The sequence below is a fragment of the Orussus abietinus genome, unplaced genomic scaffold, assembly GCF_000612105.2.
Source record: "Orussus abietinus isolate OABI.00-Male unplaced genomic scaffold, Oabi_2.0 scaffold173, whole genome shotgun sequence".
NCBI lineage: Eukaryota > Metazoa > Arthropoda > Insecta > Hymenoptera > Orussidae > Orussus > Orussus abietinus.
The window spans coordinates 142,387-161,616 of record NW_019394381.1 but is presented as its reverse complement, the minus strand read 5'-3'; the positions used below and the strand labels follow the sequence as shown (position 1 = coordinate 161,616).

The following is a 19,230-nucleotide window of genomic DNA, read 5'->3' as shown; positions in this document are numbered from 1 at the left end:
ATAAATTAAGGTGATATGAAAGGGTCATTCTATATATGTAAACGTCAAAATATATTATAAAACTTTTCTCCAAACTGGGAGCACCGAGTCATTTGAAACTTCTTCACGTGATTATGGAGGCCCTAAGGAAGAACGTGATGTTCGTGAAATTTCATTTTTGGGAAAAAAATTGTTCTTTTATTTAGCCAAGTCTACAACCAAGATGACATTTCTTTATTTTCTGAAAAATGAAATTTCATGAGAATAGCGTTCTTCCTTTAGGGCCTTAACCTGTTAACCGTGTTTGATAAATATACTCGTCATGAAAACACACATTTAAAATAGGTCGACACGGTTAACTGATTAATAATCACGTGTTAAAATTTCAAATGACTCGGCACACCCAGTTTGGTGAAAAGTTTTATAAATATTTTGACGTTTCATATATACGGAATGACCCTTTCGTATAACCTTAATAGTCGTTACATTTTTTGAGATAACTCCAGTAAGACATAAAGAGAACAATGCTTTGAAGGACAATTGTAACGTAAAGACGAAGTCAACATTAGCCTTGGAACAATATAGTTTGTAAATACCAAAAGGTAGAACGAGTAACTAAGTTCCTTTTCCTTTTGTTTGGTCATTGTTACGTACTAAAACCTACACCACGGTGTATGAAAAATTCCAGTTGGCATTGGACGTCACCTATTCGAGTAATTCTATGAAAATATCGAGCGTGTGATTATTATGCATATTGTCAATACTTGTAGCTTACTGCCCGAGCTCTGAAAAATCGACAAACCGATCGACCTTCGTAGTTCCATTAATTCCCGCACTAAACGCCGGTAAATTTACACGTTTATACATAAACTGAGATCACACCGAGTCGAAATTATAATTTGTACCGTCCACAGACATTAACGAGTTTATCTATAAAAGTAATCACTACTGATTGAATTCCCATTTCCGAATGCAACACAACTGATGCTCGAGAAAGATTAAGAAAAACATGTCAATAAGTTCGTCAAGCCTGAAGCCATATAAATATCTCACATTGGAGGATAAAAAAATAATCCGCATCCCCCCGAAGTTTCTATCCTTGAATTAATTAATTCCTTTTACCACTCGTAATAGAGCTTCTTGGACTAGGGACTGAAATCGATATTAACTATCACATCTGTACAAATTCTTATCCGGAGAGTCCATCTTCTAAATGCGTAGTTCAGGCTCTAATTTCTCGGTTAACCTTTTCATTACGACAGAAAACCGCCAGCAAATAATTCAGAAGTCTCCAGAGAAGCCCAGAAGGATACGGACGTTCGATGATGGACAAATAGTACGTTAGCCAACAGATGGCGGCGCTGAAATCACCTCTCCATCTCTCTTAATCTTATAACCCTACGTAGCGAATTGCATTCTTTCATTATCTTCACCCAATACTCGCCTTTCTACATGCGTCTCTCTTTCTCCCGTATGTGAGACATCGTAGGCTAATATGCGACCTCTCTTTTACCCCTATTTCTGGTTTGTTAGCCAACTTTTAGAGCATCAAGCGCTAACGTAGGATCTGGGCTTCTATGGGACTTCTGAATTATTTGCCACCACTTAACGCGACTCCGCGCCGACAGAGTGCGCATGGCGCTTCAGCAGTCTTCGGTGTTCGAACTTACGTCTTCCACCTGAACAATGTCTCCTTGACTGCCTTTTCTACGTACACTTTTCTAAGCGTTAAATAACAACGGTTTTGCCGTACCATTCCATTATTAAGTATCCAAATCAAAGTTTAACCTTAAACTTTTAAGAAATTGAAAGTTATCCCCATAGGTGGCCTTCTCGTCTGGTCTCGATGGCCAAACTGTGTTACGTATGTTTAAAGTGTACTTTCAGGATGATTAATCCAATACGGATCGGTACAATCAAAAGATACTCTGTAAATATGGCAGAATTTCTTACCGACTAAAGTCGGCGCTTGTAACAAAAGGGTTAAAGGAAAACCTAGGCTTATGGACGTTCCTTATCTCTTCGAAATGATTATCCATGTGACGGAGCAGACAGTGGTAGTTTCTCTGTATTGCTTCGGAGTTGATTTCCCAGTGACGAGTGGAGTGGAAGATTGGATCGTAGTAGCCTAGTAGATTAGGCAGATACAACAGACCTTGTATCAGTAGAATTCTGAATCCGAATAGTACTCAGAGTCTCCAGACCTGCCGTTGAGATAGACCTCCGATGTCTGTTGGATGGACGGCGAGTTCTGCGTAGAGTCACAATTTTGACCTAGTCAAAAGAGACAAAAATTAAACATTAATAATCTCGATTTACTAGTCTTTTACTTCTAACGATCCTTATTAAGGTTAACTGAAACCCCCTTCGAATAAGTCGATTCGAGTAAGACACTTTTTTCATAAGGGTATTGGATAGAACCATCCGAAACATTGACAAATGACTTGTGTCAATTAGGGCCTCAGAAACCATGAATCCAGAGGATTTCTGGAGTTTTACTTAGATTTCTTTATAATTATTGTAGGAAAACGACATGTGGAGTGTACTATTTAGTACAATACCCAATTTAATTCGACACAGCTGTCGATATAAAAACGAAACTAGGCAACGTAGGTATTTAGAAATATCCTTTTTACCGACGTCGATCAAGTTCCTCGACATGCTTCACTTCACCTTAAGGGGATGTGAAAGTGGCACCCGGAAAGTCAATCGTTCGTGAAGCTTTTCTCCGAGCTGAGTGTACCCAAGCATATGAAATTTCACCATTACTTTACTAAGATGATATATGAAATTTCATCATTACTTTACTAAGATGATATATGAAACGCCTCAGTTCGTACAACTCTAAACGTCGACTGTAAAAGACTTGGACATAAATATAAATGTCGGTAACGTGACGCGCCAGCTTATGTTCCCACTTGAGTATTCAAAATGACGTTCCCACTAAAAAGGGTGTAGATGAATATTAATTAATCGACCTGGATTAAGTTTCTCAGGGCCTTTCATGTCATCTTAATAAGTGGAAGTATACCATGTGCAGCCAGAATTGTTGCCAGACATCTTGCTACGGCAGGGTTCGGGGCACAAGCCAGGGCTGGAGTCAACCCATCGGAGTCGACTACTTCGACACTGGCACCTAATTCCAAGAGACGCTGGGTCACCTGGAAACATTTCATGTACCTAGGATTCCCATCGGAAGAGAAATAGAAGAGAATGTAGATTTTACATACAGCTACTAGGCCGTTCCTTGCGGCAAGATGTAAAGGTGTCCGTTGTTGTTTGTTCGTCATGTTGACGACGATGGATCGTTGAAGCTCGTTCTTTGTACCCAGTGAATCTATGTGGTCCAGTAAAAGAATTGCTGTCGAGGAATGACGCTTTTGGCACGCCAAATGTAGAGCGGTGTTCCTGCTGGAGTCTACTGCGCAAACGTTTGGCATCCACGGCAGTAAAACCTCTGAAAATATTCAGAGTACTTGTAATGTGTATAAAAGTGCCCAGTTAAATGATTGTATATATCATTCCATACGCAAAGAATTTAATCAATAGATTAAGGTGACGTCAAAGTGTCGTTTATGAGTTTTCACCACGTGAGCTTTTAGATGATATGAAAGGCGCTGAGAGATTTAATCGAGGTTGATAAATCTAAATTCATCTCTATCCGTTTTGGTGCTAACGTCATTTTGAATATTCAACTCGGAACATAAGCTGGCACGTCTCGTTACCGACATTTATATTTATGTTGCAGTCTTTTATACTCTGCGTTGATAATTATACGAAGTGAAACGTTCCATATGCCATTTCGGTAAAGTAATGATGAAGAGATCGATGTAAAACTGTCGAAATCCCGGGAATTCATTATTCTAACGACTGTATAGGACCAACGTCGCCATCTGTGACGTTTAGCTGCAACTAAATCTTTTCTCTAAAACCTTGCGTTAGTCTCGAGACAAGCCAGGATTCTCTTGCAATCGTTGTATTCGAATCGACTGACTTGAAGGGTGTTTCACTTCACCTTAATAGAACAAAGTGTATAAATGATAATTCCTCGAAGCAGAAGCTTTGATAGAGACGAACCAATGACTTGATTCTGTCCATTGACAGCAGCGCTCAGCAAAGGCGTGCGTCCCGTACAATCAGGAGTCTCAAGACCAGCAAGCTCCGACCCCACGGCTTTTAATATTTTCCGTGCGCATTCGTGGGACCCTGCACTGGCGGCAACGTGTAAAGGAAGTCTACCACCTGGAGAGTCTCTCAGAGATGCCACTTTCGGGCCTCCGAATTTCTTAATCAGCAGAACCAGGCAGGCGGATGAGTCTTGAAACACCGCCGAGTGAACCGCAGAGAAGGAATTTCCTAAAAATCCACCCAGACACGTTACTCAGGATGACACATTAAATCTTAGAGAATAGTTATTAAAGTATGTAAAGGCTCGGTGCCTTCCAAAAAATCGGAGTATCATCGTTTTACCTTCCAAACTGTCGATGACGTTCTGTTCTAGGAGATAGCTGACGCACTTCGCTTTCCCGTCATAGCAAGCCCAATGGAGAACGGTACAGCCCTGACTATCTTTCAAGGTAGCAGCCTTCGGATCAGCTTTGACGAGATGAATCAGTGACTTTAAGCTATTTTAATAAAGACCAGCAGTTCAATGGATGAAACTTGTTCAGGGACATATGCCAAGTGAAGCCAAAGAATTCAGAAGTCCCATAGAAGCCCAGATCCTACGTTAGCGCTTGATGCTCTAAAAGTTGGCTAACAAACCAGAAGAGGGGGTAAAAGAGAGAACGCATGTGTTAGCCAACGATATCTCACATACGGGGAACGCATATAGAAAGGCGAGTACTGTGTGTAAGATAAAGAAAGATTGCAACTCGCTATACGTCGCCATAAGATTAAGAGAGCGGGAGATGATTACAGCGCCGCCATCCGTTGGCTAACGTACTATTCATCCAGCATCGAACGTCCGTATCTTTCTGGGCTTCTATGGAGACTTCTGTATTCTTCGGTAGAGATCAATTCGGAGGAATATTCGCGTCATACCTCTCGCAGGCTGCTGCAAGATGCAGCGGTGTCTTCCCATTAGTATCCTGGGCCGAAACTGTGGCACCGAACGTCAACAAAAGCTTCACCAACCGATAATCTACCTCGCGGATTACCGCTCGAAATAACGGCGTGTGCTTGTTAATATCTGCCAAATTACAATTCGCCTTGTAGTTAAGAAGAATGAGCGCACAGTCGTATTTCCTGTTAGCCACTGCGAGCATCAGAGCAGTCCTCTGCTTGATGTCACACCAATCGACGATCGTAGAGTCTTTGGTGTTCTTCAGGAGCAAAAGGAGGCATTCGGTGTGACCAGCTGCGGCTGCGCAGTGGATCGGAGTGCGTCTAGTGACGAAATCCTAGGAAAAAACGAATGGCACATTAATATTAATACATTTGAATTCACTTACAGCAAAAATACAGGGATATGTTTCACGACATTGTCGAAAGTTAGACACGGCTACCTAGCGCCGTGTACCTGCTTTCAAAGTGGCGAAATGTCCTCTATCAGTAAAGAAAAACCCGTCTGCAGATTTAAAATACAGCATAGTATCGTTAGAATGAAGTTATCGCCTTTCCGCTTTTAGTGTCAGGGTCAAAGTAGGTTGGGAAAGAAGATTAGGAATACGAAATAAAGTTGTTATGAGTGGATGATTGAGATAACGACGCGGTACCCACGTATACCCTGTTTTACCGATCGTGAAGATTTCGCCTCTTTTAAAGTAGTTCCAAGTTTTACAGAGGTGTAAAGGGCGTAGAGGGCGCTAGGCGGGCATGTCTCTCTTTCAAAGAATGGCGTGAAACATCTCCCCGCTCATCTATGCTTGCAGGAACGTGAACGTAATTGCTTACTTGAACGGATACCAATGCACCGTAGTTCAGCAGAAGTTCGATGCACTGTTCGTGACCATTGTATGCAGCGAGGTCTAGAGGAGTCTTCCCAGTGTCCTCCTTGATGTTAGTCTCAGGAAATAGAGGAAGGAGTAATGTCAAAATATTACCGAATCCCTTGTAAGCCTGGATAATTTGTATGGGTGTTACAGGTAAAGTGCATTCTTATGAAATTATTTCTATGGATATTATTGGGAAAGTTCATTCTTATGAAATTATTAACTCACAGCAAGGTGAAGAGGCGTGAGTGCCGGGGCTGGCGGACCCTGGCGGCTCATCGAGTAACTCGACGGAATGGCAGGATTGTCCTGCGAGGAGACCTCTAAAAGAGCTTCCAACGCAGGTTGGTTCCCACCGGAAACTGCATAGTGGATCGCGGTGAAACCATGCTTATCTGGTAACCTAGGGTCTGCCTTATGTTTGAGCAGATATTGCACGCACCTAAAACGAAAGAGAAGGATTCCACCTCCGATGGAGTGAAAGACTTACATTGCAAATTAAGGGGACGTGAAAGTGGTGAAAGTTCATGATACTTTTCTCCAAACAGGGTGTACCAATTCCTTTCAAATTTTACCAGATGCATAAGGAGATCCTAGGGTAGGTCGGGAAGCTCGCAAGATTTCATTTGTCATTAAAATAGTTGAAAACAGCCATAAACAAATTATCTTAAAATTGAAATCTCATGGGTTTCAGGACTTCCCTAATAGCCTCCATATTTACATTGTCAAGTTCATGTGATTTTGACAATGGCGAGGACAATAAACATGTTCCATTAATCGACGCGCCTAATTGGCTAATTTACAATTAATTATTACAGGTAAACAATACACTGGGGAACTTATCAGGACTTATCAAGAAGAATAGTCATGTAAACCGTCTTCGCCATTTTCATAACACCCTACAGAGCACGTAAAATTACTCGCATTAATTATTATTATCACTTACTGGACGCTCGACTCGTTAGGATTCGATGCGGCGAGATATAACGGGGTAGCGCCGTCGGTATCTTGTGCATTAACGTCGCTACCGAAACCAACTAGAGTAAAGACGCAGAGGTAGTGACACCTATGAGCAGCGTAGTGTAAGGCCAAGCGATTTTCGTTGTCGGTTAGTCGAAAATTCGCCCCATTGGAAAGTAAAAGATCCAGACAGTCTACAGAGCCCTGGAGATGTTTAGTTATTAATTAAAAAGAGATCTGCAATCTTTCAGCTAAACCGTAGATATTGTAGAGGTCGTGCCTTAAATGCAGCTAGATGTAACGGAGTCCTTCCACAGATGTCTCTCGAGTCTATGCAACGGCTGTCAGCTTGTAACAACTTCCTACACACCTGCAAAAGTGAATTTGATTATTGTACAAAGAAATTCTTCTATCCCAGTGAACACTGTTATATAACTGTTGGGTAAATATTACGTTTTCGAAACTAACAGGTTATGTAACATGTTATATTAATGTTACATTAATGTTATAATTTTTAGCTACCTTAAAATAATGTTAATTCTTCATACATTTAATTTAAAAAAAATCACGCAATTTTATCAAACATTATATAATTTTTTAATTTTAATTATTTTTTGCTACTTGCCAATAGTTAGATATTAAATGACAGATCAGACTTTCAATGAAATTATGTAACGATAAACTATGTGATTTTACTTAAAGACTGTTATGATTTTATTCGACTAGCAAACAATTACTGATAATGTATATGCGCGTACGAATTAAAATCACATTTTTTCATACAAGTAGTAACAAAATATGACATATATTAATCTTATGACATTTGACGATGACAATGATGTAATAAAATAGATGACAGTTAGCACCAATGTAGTTCTGTTTTGTTAAAAATATGTGCTGCATATACACAGTAATATTAGGACAGTAACATAATGTAAGATAAGAGTAACAAAGTTACGCTACATTTATGTAAATATGATACTAACAAATATTATGTAACCTGTTAGCTCCATGTTCCATAACTAAGTTACTGCATTGTAACAAATGGCATGTAACTAGTTAGCTCTATGTTACGTAACCGTTAGGTTATTATATTGTAACAAACGTTATGTTATTTGTTAGTTTTAAGTTACGTAACTGTCAGGTTTGGTGTTGAGTGGGTAGAGAATTGCAACTAGTTATAGATTGTTACCTCGATATGTCCTGCTAAGCAACTCAGGTGCAACGGAGTACGCTGATCTGTGTTTCGCACTCCTGGGGATGCTTTGTACTCCAGAAGAGTCGTCGTCAAGCACTCGTAACCAAACCTGGCAGAGAGGAAGATATTTTAAAAATTCGGGAATGCTACTGCAGTGACTTAGACTGCAGACAGACGCTCTTTTATAAACAAACTCATATTTAAAAACTCCGTTTTCTCGAACTTTCTTCCCTAGGATACTTCACCTTAAGGGGATGGGAAAGTGGCCTCCGAAGTCAATCGTTCATGAAACTTTTCTTCGAATTGGGTCTACCGAATCGTTTTAAACTTTACAACGTGAATATGGAGGCTATAAGGAAGGCCCTGACACTCATGAAATTTTATTTTTTATACACAATTTTGAAAATATCAGTAAACAAGTTTTAAAAGAAACTGAAATTTTATGGGCGTCAGGACCTTCCTTATAGCTTTTATATTCACGTAGTCAGGTTGAAATGATTCGGTACACCCAGTTTGAAGAAGAGTTTCATAAACGAGACCTCTTTGACGCGACTTTCACATCACCTTAACCCATTCTCTCGATTCCTATAACCGGACACACGCGCGCCCAAACTATGTAAAGGTTTCTCATATGCAAATTTCGTACCATGCAGCGATGTGTAAGGCAGTATTTAAGTTTTTATCCTTTGTGTCCGGCAAAGCGCCTGCGTCTAGGAGGCTTTTTGATCTGGTAAATCTTCCCTGGATCGCAGTCATGTGTAAAGGCGTTCGACCGTCTACAGATTGAATGTTGATTCTTGCCCCAGCTCGTAAAAGCGTGTCTAAACAAATGACGCCTTGCACGCTGGCGGCAGCTATATGTAACGGAGTCTCTCCTCGATAGTTAGTTTTCTCTGAAATTCAGGAAATTATTAAAACATGAGTCTAGATTGTAACAATGGACATCAAGATGTAAACCACCAGGCTTGCCAAACCCTTTTTACTTTTTAATTCGTATTCTGTTTTTTTATCTAAGATGCGGTACACATATGTGATAATAGGAACTGATTTCATAACTTTCGCAAGGGGATAAGTACCACTTTTCATCTTATTAGTATTTTGTACATATTAATTGGATAACATTTACGAAGATAATCGTTATTACTTTAATTACGGTAGAAATAAACTAAAGTGAGTTTATTTTGCAGTCGTAAGAATCAATGTACGTATTTGGCAAAAGTAATTAGTTCAATTATTTTCTCTGACAAATGTACGTGGCACAAGGCTTTTTTTAACAGAACGTCTTTTTGAAAAAATTTAAAATGTCTTAAACTGAATACAAACCAATATCGCAGCCCATGTTGATTAGTTCTTGTACCACATCTGCGTGTCCATTAAGACAAGCCACGTGCAATGCAGTATTTCCACATGCATTCTTTGCTTCGAGATTAGCACCAGCTGCAATGAGTACCCTCATGCACGCAATTTTACCAGAAGCTACCGCTGCAAGTAGTGGAGTATACTTTTGTTGGTCCTGATGGAAAAATAAAAGAAGAAAATAACAGATTCACAGAAAGATTTAATATCTTGCTTTTTTAAATGATTTACCTCTGCATCGATTATAGCTCCCTTGTCGATCAGTATCTTTGTAATAAGTTCATGGCCCATGTATGCAGCGTAGTGTAAGGCGCTTCGGTCCTGCATGTCACCTTTTGTAACATTTTGGTTACGCGAAAGTAATAGCTCTACCGTTTCTAAATGACCATTGTAAGCGGCATGATGCAAGCTCGTTCTTCTAAATCTGATTAAAAGTACAGTGTAATTGAAATAACGGTATTACTACTTATTTTCACATTTCATAAACAACATTATACCTGTCGAGAACATCAATGTCCTTCATCCAAGGAATCAAGAGCCTGGCACATTCGACTGCATTGTTAGCGGCAGCAACATGTAAAGATGTTTGCCACTTATGATCCCGAATTTCTTTCTTTGTCATGTTCTTTAGTAATAGATTTACAGCCTTGGGATTGGCAGAGAAACAAGCTTGATGCAACGGCGTCAACCAATTTTGATCGGGGGTATTTCCATTAGCTCCACGAAACACCAACCAGTTTATCAAATCCATATCGCCTCTGCGTTTTAAATGCACAGATTACATTCCGCAATAATATCAATAAACATCGGGGCTAATAGAACATTAAATAATAAGTTTACTTGTACACCGCGGCATGGAGCAACGTGCGCTTCTGCTCATCCTGCCAATACAGGTCCTCGTTTGCCATCGCCAACTTATGAAACTCCTCATGGTCACCTCGGAATATTGCTTGAAGGAGCGGAGGCTACAACGGATAAACGATCGTTCAACAAACTATGATAAAAAGAATCTTCCGATACTTTAAGCGAATATAGAAAGACAATATTTAAGGAAATCATAATTTACTCTCCAACATTGAGTGCTTAAGAACAAATACACTCGGATTAGGAGATCTGTTCGAATGACTCATGAAGGAACTAACCTCAAAACCGTGACACAATAAACATATTCAGAGAATCAGCATAAAATGATCTACACAATGCCCGAATATCATACCTCGTTACGTATGTCTCGAACTTCCGTCATTTTGGACCTTTTAGAGGTTTACTACTAAAACAATTCGATAAAATTGACAGCACTTCGCCGATAAGGAACTGTCATTCCCGTTATCAGAAGCTGGCGGTTACTTCGTCGCTGCATGTCTTAGGATTTTTCTAATGGTACGTCTCTTAGTTTCCCGTCAAGTTCGCGGTGTAATTATTATTACGAAAAATATTTTCATTCGGGGGGAAAATCGCGAAAAAAAAACGGTGCACAGTCACCCCATTTCTAAATGGTCGTTGTTGTTGTTTTTGGCCCCAGAGTACCCAAGGGTTTACTCTAATAAAGCCAGTTTTTAACTGCACAAGCTGTGCGGATTAGGGTGACTCTACTCTTGTGTCGTATGGTCGTTGCTGCTGCACTAGGTTATGTGTCTTTGATGCATTGATCGGTAGTGGAGGGGGCTGGTTGGTTTGGCGGCGGGTTTGAATCGTTGTTGGTCGTCTATGTGTCTATTTTTGCGTATTGGGTGAAGCTGTATATTAGACGGAATATATAGATTCGTCTTCCGTGGCTAGTAGTTCGGTGATATCGTGGCAGGGGTCGACACTGCCATGTATTGGGGTGTAACGCTTTATGCACTACCGCCATTTACAAGGTATATACCTTTATTTGAAATATTACTAGACCGGGAGTGCTGATGATCTCGTTCTTTCATATAGCGAATACGTAATTCGGGGAATAAACCCACGTGAGATGGAAGTGCGAGAAGTGAGCGCGCTCGGCAAAAATACGTAATAAACGCCCTGCTGCTTTCTAACGACCCTTTAATTCTTCGACACAAGTGATACAAACAATAAATGGTCAAATGTCAGAGGACGCCGAAAAAAATGTCAAGTCTGTCAAACTTGTCAAATCTTTGGCGTTCTTGTGACATTAAGCGAGAGTAGGAAGGTTCGTCGAAATGTCTCAGGAAAAGAAATGCGTCCACCAAACGGAAGACGTAAGTGAGGTAAGCTTGTTTATTCAGAAAAGTGTTAAGCGCGAACATAACCTGCAAGGACGGCGCAAGTGCCTGAAAAGATTCTCCATTGGTGCTGAGTTTCCAGGAATATGATTATAGGGAGTTTGCCGTTAATATTGAACTTGATGTAAATAATAAAATAGAGGAAATGTTAAGATTGGTTTGAGTATTAATTAGTATGTTCTTTAAGCCGGTTTCGACAGAAGAGGATACGTTTGGGTCTTCGATAAGCTTCAGTGTCGGAGAGAACTCGGTTAGGATTAAGGAGAAGCCGAAAACTGCAGCGGAGACAGAAAATAAGCCAGAGGCTGATAAGTGGTGGCTTAAGAGACCAGAGACTCGAATGGGCAGTTTTGATTGGAAAAGTGTTCACGCGAAGGGCAAAGCTTCGCCCTCACCTTCTCCGGATGTTAGTTCGTCGATGAAGGAATTTTTAGAAAAGGAGAGACTGTGCAAAGTAAGAAATTAAAATATGAGCTCCATCTATGTTTATTAGAACTTTTGGAGTATATCTGTTAGACAGTCTTTTTTAAGATAATATTTGTATGCATTTATATATCCTAGGCTTTACATAAGAGCGAGGGCGAGGTGAAAGACAAAGACGATACCCTTTGCGACATTCTAGCTTCCACTGCCTTCGACAAGTATCCGTCCGACTTTGAGAGTTAGTGGATTCATGTTCTTTAATGAGTTTAATAATTACTTGAGACAAGTATTCTTGCCTAATTTCTTCCTCTTTTATTTTAGATGCCACTGACGAGGATATTGGTAGTATCTTAGAGGAGATGAGCAAGATTGCTGGAGCACTAAGTCCTAATACTGCTCCGGAACATACTAAGTCAGGACATTCTAGCAAAAATCCTACCGAAGAGGAAAAATCGGTTGAGGAATTACTGGAGGAAGCGGAGAAACTAGTGCAAAAGAACAGCGGAACTATTTCAAAGAGTGGCTCGAAGTCTGACACATTACTTCCAGAAAGTAATGTGAACCAGGAGCCAACGGAGAGTTTGGCCAGAGTAAGACATTTGGAGGCACATATCTTTGAGATGATCGAAGCTGAAGTACACAAAGAGTCAGAAAAGATTAAACGGAGTCCAAAGAATGAGAAGAAAAGGGAGTCGAGTCCAAGTTTTGAAATTGTTTATGAAAATCTCAAACCTGCTAAGACCTTGGAACTTCAGCGGAGGAGGTTCGAGGAGCAGAAAGTGGAGATATCCAGCAGCTCTGATTTGGACGATCCGATTGAACGACACTCGAAATCTGAAGAATTCAGAGCAACTAAAAAAGTAGAGCCTAAGGACAACCTTCAGAAAGAGATCACTGATGTCGATAAGGACTTCTTCGATGGCATACTCAAAAGGTCCAAGGAAAAGCTGGAAGGTGGATTATCGGGAAGCTCCAGTTTTGGTCAGGAAGATTTCTCCCATTTTCTGAAACTACTGCAGGGCCAGAATGATAAGGAGAAACCTTTGGAAAACCAAGATAACGCATCATTTCTTTCGGTACATAAATCACAGGTGGTTACCATTGATCCCTGAAATTAAGAATTTATTATTTTAATCTTATTATTGACGTTAAGTTAATGTTTTTAATTCTGACATCCGCAATTGTAGGGGGGAAATTTTGTAGATATTTAAATAGGAATCAGTAACGATCAATGAAAGATTTCTTAATTTTCAGGCACAAAACAACGGAGAGAAGAGTCCTGCATTTCCTGAAAAAGAGATCTGGGAAATTCTAGAAAAGGAATTTCCTAAGGTTGAACCAAAGAAACCGGTGCATGAGATCGTAGAATCAGACTCCAGTGGAAGATCCGGTCCTACGGAGAAGTCATCGAAGAGTCAAGGATCTTGTTCCGGGCGCTCCGCCACAGATTATTCAAAGAAAAATATTTCTACACAGAAATATTCCAAAGAGCGGAAGTGTTTGAAGCAGAAAGTGAGTGAAGATAAAAAAGTGAAGGATTCAAATAATGAGCTTTACGAAGTAGGTCTCACGCCGAGATTAGAACTGTTTGCTGATGCGATTCCGAAACTCATTGCTGAGAAGTCCAGTGAAAACTTGAAGAAGCAAGAGCAAGAAGAAATTGAGAAAGTCCACAAAGACAAGGAAAAAGCCCAAAGTGATGTGCGAGTTTTGACTCAACAGTCTTCAATGGAGCGAAATGCTAAACATCCTGAAAATATTAGCCATAAGGAAACTCCCAAAGATGCCGAAGAAGCTGTGAATTTAATTTTAAGAAAAGACTCTCCACATGCGCAAGTGTCTAATAATCCGACTATTAAAAATTCTACGTTTGACAAATCCAAGTCCAACGAACAAGAGTGCAGACCCATAAATAATTTAACCATGTCGTTGGATAATATCAAAGACATAAAGCCAGTGGAACCGTTAAGAAAGTCAACTGTTGTCGTGCCAAAGAAATCCCCTTTATCAAAGTCGAAGTTGCCACCAAAACCAGTGTCAAAGTTTGTGACTAAGGTGAAATTATCTCCGAAACCTAGAAAGGATTCTAATGTAGGCTTAGCTTCGGTAGCTTTTGGATCTAGGGTCCCTATGGTTAAATCCACGGAGAGCCTTTCGAAGTATTCTCTTGCCGGAGGAGACACAAAAAGGAACTTATCGAAGAGCGACTGGGAAGTGCTATGTCGCGAAGAGAGACATAAAAATGCTTTGTTAAAAGGTAAATTGAAACTTAAGTATCGATAACTCATAAATACTCCCATGTGCCGATCTCTTTATTTAAATATTAATTACAGATAATATTAGCTATACTATTTCGATTCACTTTTAGAACAAATAGACTCCGAGGCGAAGTTATATAAGACCCAGATGGAGAGCATGCGGACAGCTTTCGAGGAAGAATTGTTCGCTTTAAAGAAGCAAAACATCCTTTTGAAAGCCAAAGTCGACGAGATGTCGCTGAACGAGAAGAGACCAGAGGTTCGGAATAAAAATGACGTTAAGCTTCTCTCTCTGGAAAGGGAACTGAACAAACAGGAGAATCTCATTCAAGCTTATGAGGTTGAGAACAAGAAATTGGTGCAAGAAGTAAAGTGTTTACAGGTACGTTATAATTGTTTAATCACTTTGTGAATTAAGGTGAAGTGAAACCCCCTTCAAATCAGTCGATTCGAATTCAACACTTTTTTTTAAGGGTATTAGACTAAACTGTCCGAAACTTTGACACATCACTCCTGATCATCTAAGAATTGTCCTGACACCTTTAAAATGATATAAAAACAATCAATATAAAAACGAACGTCGGCAACGTAGGCATTTAGAAAAATCTTCTCTATCGACGTTGATCAAGTTTCTCGATGTGTTTCACTTCACCTTAAAGTGGAGAGTATGAGTATGAGTGCTTAAAGAGTTTCCAATTCTAGCAATGAAATTCATCTTTCTTACGTTGCAGGATCAAATGAAGAGTATGCAAAAGAAACAAAAGGCTGCTCCAATGCAGGCCAATGAATCGCAGCAATTGTTGGATCGCATAAAAGATTTGCAGGAAGAAGCTCTGAAGACTCGCTTGGAGGTCTCTGCCCTTCGAGAGAAGAATACTGACTATTCGATGAAGAACGATGACCTGATCCAGCAGAATAGTTTGCTTAAGGAGGAACTGGAAATGTTTAAGGAGCAATTACGTACAAAGAATAACTACATAAACGATCAGCTGCAAATGATGACTACTGCAGAATCAGAATTGAAGAAACAAGTCGAGGACCAGAGGGTGGAGTTAGGTTCGAAGACGGAGCAACTGAGATCGACAAGATTTGAGTTGGAGAAGCTGCGCCAGGAAGTTCTTCCCATGGAAAAGGAGTTATTGGACCTGAAACAGAAAGAAGTGTACATGAAGGAAAAGCTTCAGGTGTCGAAGAGTCACGTAGAAAGGGAGAAACAGCTTTCGCTGAAATTGAAGGATCAGGTAATCCTGGATAATAAAAGGATCCTGGATCTGACTCGTCAGGTGCGAGAAATGGAGAGGATCCTGAAGAGGAAGAACCCAGACTCTGTCTCCGCTCTGATACTTGCTGCCAACTCTGAACACGAAAAGATAGGAACGGAGAAGGTCAGGCTTCTAGAAGAAAGGATTACGGTTCTCGAGGGGGAAATTAAAATCAAGGAAGATAGTGCTCAACGAATGCTCCTTGATTTCCAGAAGAAATTTACCGAAATGAAAGACAGATACGACTCGCAGGTAAGTGGATGAAAGTTCCCTTATTGCAATTCTTTCTAAAATTTTAGATTATTAAGGTGATATCAAAGAGGCAGCTTATATATATCTGAGAAGTTAAATCGTTGGGGAAAGGATTCTCCGAATTGCGGTTACCGATTCGTTTGAAATTTTACCACGGGAATATGGAGGCGCTGAAGTAGGTCCTGAAAATCATGAAATTTCATTTTTCATTAAAAATTTATTTACTTAGTATGGACTGGAACCAACATGGCGTGGCTCGGGCACGTTTTCTATGTTTTACGCTTCTTGGAGGGTTAGAATCGAAAATGAAGAGTTTTAGGACCTAACTCGAACAATTTAGAATACCGTAGAAATGAAATATTACAGAGTTATATGGGAAAATATGGAAAATACTTTCACCAACGATTGCAAGAGATTGGTGGCTTGTCTCGGGGCTAATGCGTTTTTAGAGAAAAAATTTAGTTGCAGCTAAACGTCACAGATGGCGACGATGGTCTTAAACAGTCGTTAGAATAATGAATTCTCGGGATTTCGACAGCTTTACGTCGATTTCTTTTTAATTACATTACCGAAATGACACATGGAACGCTTCAGTTCGTATAATTATCAACGTGGAATATAAAAAACATCAATATAAATATAAATGTCGGTAACGAGACGCGCCAGCTTACGTTTCCACTTGAGTATTGAAAATGACGTTCCCACGAAAAAGGGTGCAGATGAATTACAATTTATTAGACCTGGATTAAATTTCTAAGCGCCTTTCATATCATCTTAAATGTGTAAACATAACTTTGCGGTATATCAAGTGAACTAAACATTCCATTAATGACGATTACAGGTGTTGGACCTTGAAGGGAAACTTCTCGAGGCGACTGAAATGAAGCGCAAGGTCTTTAACGACATGTTCACTCAAACTGCGAACACGCACGTAGAAAGTAAAGGAGTTGAGACGTTGAAAAGAGAAGAAGCCACCAAAGCAGCGTCTTTCGATAGGGATGAGAAGAAGGAACCGAAAGCCGTAAAAGTTGGGCCAAAGTCTCAGAACCCAAAAGAGGATGCGCATCTGATCGCTACCATTCGAGGGCTCAAATTGGAGTTAACTAACAAGGAGAAGACTGTCTCGAAGTTGACCAAAGAGTTTCAGGAATTGCAGAAAACTAACAGGAGGCTTCAGAAGGAGCGCGAGAAGCTACTGAACGAAAGGAAGTCCGTCAGAAGTTTGGAAACCGATAGGAATGGCAAAGGACCTTCCGATCCCAAATCGATTACCCCGAAGACTACAGAGAACGATCAGAACTCCAATGTGTATCAGAATGGACACTTGCCAGCTTCCAATTCTCAAAGACTTTCCGCCTCGAATCAGAGACTCTACGACCCTCTTCAGTATTCCGAATCCGGAGAAACGGCCACAACGAAAAGACTCGTCAACGAAAACGACATCTTAAAGGAAGAGCTGAACAAAGTGAACAGGGACTTTATGGCTCTGAAGAACAAGCGGCTTCATGATCTGAATCTTCTTCAAGAAGAACACGAGAGGGAGATGGCAGCTCTCGTCAAGGAATACAGCATCAAATTTGGTGACTCTAAAGTGGTAAAGTTGCAGGTACTAACAAAGCGCGGATGCCGATTTTTGTTCTCTCCTTTTTTTTTGTTTTCTTCAACGTATTGGCTGTAACAATTTTGGAGGAATGTTATTTTGCTTTTTGTGACGCGCCAGCTTATATTGCCACTTGAGTATTCTAATTGGCGTTGGATGTTCATTAAATAGAAAATTTAGTTGCAGCTAAACCTCACAGATGGCGACGTTGGTCCTAAACAGTCGTTAGAATAATGAATTCCCGGGATTTCGACACTTTTACATCAATCTCTTTATCATTACTTTACCGAAATGACATATGGAACGCTTCAGTTCGTATAATTATCAACATAGAATATAAAAAACATCAACATAAATATAAATGTCGGTAACGTGACGCGCCAACTAATGTTCCGACTTGAGTATTCAAAATGGCGTTCCCACCAAAAAGGATATAAATGAGTTTTAATCTATCGACATCGCTTACATTTCTCATCTTATTCTGTCGGCGATAATTTTAGTGCCGTACGGCGTGGTCAATATAAAACCCAACTAGAGTATTTAAATTACAACAATTGCTAGTAAATTATTTTCAATTAAAATTGATTAACCATTTATGCTTAGGGTCAGATTAATACGCAGGTCGCTGTAATCTCACATCTGAATTATTACATTTCTCAGCTTATTCTGTCGTCGATAATTTTAGTGCTGTACGGCGTGGCCAATATAAAACCCAACTAGAGTATTTAAATTACAACAATTGCTAGTAAATTATTTTCAATTAAAATTGATTAACCATTTATGCTTAGGGTCAGATTAATACGCAGGTCGCTGTAATCTCACATCTGAAGGAGCAGATTGAAAAGTTGAGAGACTACAAAGAGCAGGTGGTGGTCCTCAGAGCTGAAAGGGAGCATTTGGAGAACAAGGTGAAAAGTCTGACGGAGAAGGTGAAATACTTATCAAGCCCGGTAAGCAAGTGAAGTAAAACAGAGTCAAGAGAAGAAAGTAAAGGTCTCTTTCATTCGTGATTTCTTTTTTAGGGCACCGAGCAGCTCCAGTTGTTGCAGGATAAAATCACAATTCTTCAGCAGCGCCACGAAAGCCGGGAGATGACTCTACAAGCTTTGGTCAGAGATCTGCTCCGAAATAAGACTCAGTGCAAGAATTGCAAGGGGGAGACTGGGAAAAACAAGCAGCTCTGCTATTTCAGGCTAGAGCTGGACCACATCCTAGGAATGCTCCAAGAAATTGCGAACGAGCATTAAAACCGAGTTAGAATAAGTTCGAGACCTTCTTCAGATGGATGTCATAGCTGGGGTTCATTTCGAACCTAATTTAGCTGAAAAAGGAACGGCTTTTGTTAGAGTGTCAACACAGAATTTCTTAATACATTCGCGAGCGGCAAATTTTTTCCCTTTCAAATACTGAATACCGGCGAAAATAATGAAATTCTGAAACTGGTTGCCGCAAACTTGTGTCGTTAAAGTAAGGATAAAAATGATGAAATTTGTGCGCTGCGCCGCCTAACGATTAGTGAGCCAACTAAGCAGGACGTGATTTCACGTCAGCGGTCGCGAATGTGTTAAGGTGATATGAAAGGGTCATTTTATATATATNCGAGACCTCGTGTTACCATCGTTTTAGCATTAAAGCGCATAAGACACTTTTTTTGCCTTTTTCTCGTTTAAATGCGAGTTTATTTATAATTATAGTGTTCTTCAAATGATTCTATTAAGGAAGCTAAGGAAGATACTCCCATTTTTTACAAGAAAACATGACTGTGCTTCCAGTCTGGGCTA

At 40.0% G+C, this 19,230-nt stretch overlaps 2 protein-coding genes across 4 annotated transcripts; one reads left to right on the top strand and one right to left on the bottom strand.

The window, feature by feature from the left end:
- Positions 1-105: 105 nt before the first annotated feature.
- Positions 106-11,034, bottom strand: LOC105698569 (serine/threonine-protein phosphatase 6 regulatory ankyrin repeat subunit A). Its single transcript, XM_012422926.2, has 17 exons — positions 10,643-11,034; positions 10,267-10,391; positions 9,924-10,184; positions 9,658-9,850; positions 9,394-9,583; positions 8,717-8,963; positions 8,065-8,179; positions 7,153-7,242; positions 6,859-7,076; positions 6,141-6,354; positions 5,875-6,039; positions 5,023-5,381; positions 4,450-4,604; positions 4,057-4,335; positions 3,210-3,436; positions 3,011-3,140; positions 106-2,253 (listed from the first exon to the last, which is right to left on the bottom strand). The coding sequence occupies exons 1-17, from the start codon at positions 10,670-10,672 to the stop codon at positions 2,141-2,143; spliced, it is 3,111 nt and encodes a 1,036-aa protein (XP_012278349.1). The 5' UTR covers positions 10,673-11,034; the 3' UTR covers positions 106-2,140.
- Positions 11,035-11,517: 483 nt separating this feature from the next.
- Positions 11,518-19,024, top strand: LOC105698732 (centrosomal protein of 162 kDa). 3 transcript variants are annotated; one of them, XM_012423226.1, is made up of 10 exons: positions 11,518-11,639; positions 11,842-12,108; positions 12,216-12,315; positions 12,399-13,168; positions 13,332-14,334; positions 14,446-14,717; positions 15,067-15,849; positions 16,691-17,443; positions 18,238-18,399; positions 18,472-19,024. In XM_012423226.1, the coding sequence occupies exons 1-10, from the start codon at positions 11,592-11,594 to the stop codon at positions 18,694-18,696; spliced, it is 4,383 nt and encodes a 1,460-aa protein (XP_012278649.1). In that variant the 5' UTR covers positions 11,518-11,591; the 3' UTR covers positions 18,697-19,024. The 3 variants fall into 3 exon arrangements, with proteins under 3 accessions (XP_012278649.1, XP_012278639.1, XP_012278658.1); XM_012423216.1 differs by having other exon boundaries at positions 16,691-17,455; XM_012423235.2 differs by having other exon boundaries at positions 12,399-13,153; positions 16,691-17,455; positions 18,472-18,696.
- Positions 19,025-19,230: the final 206 nt, after the last annotated feature.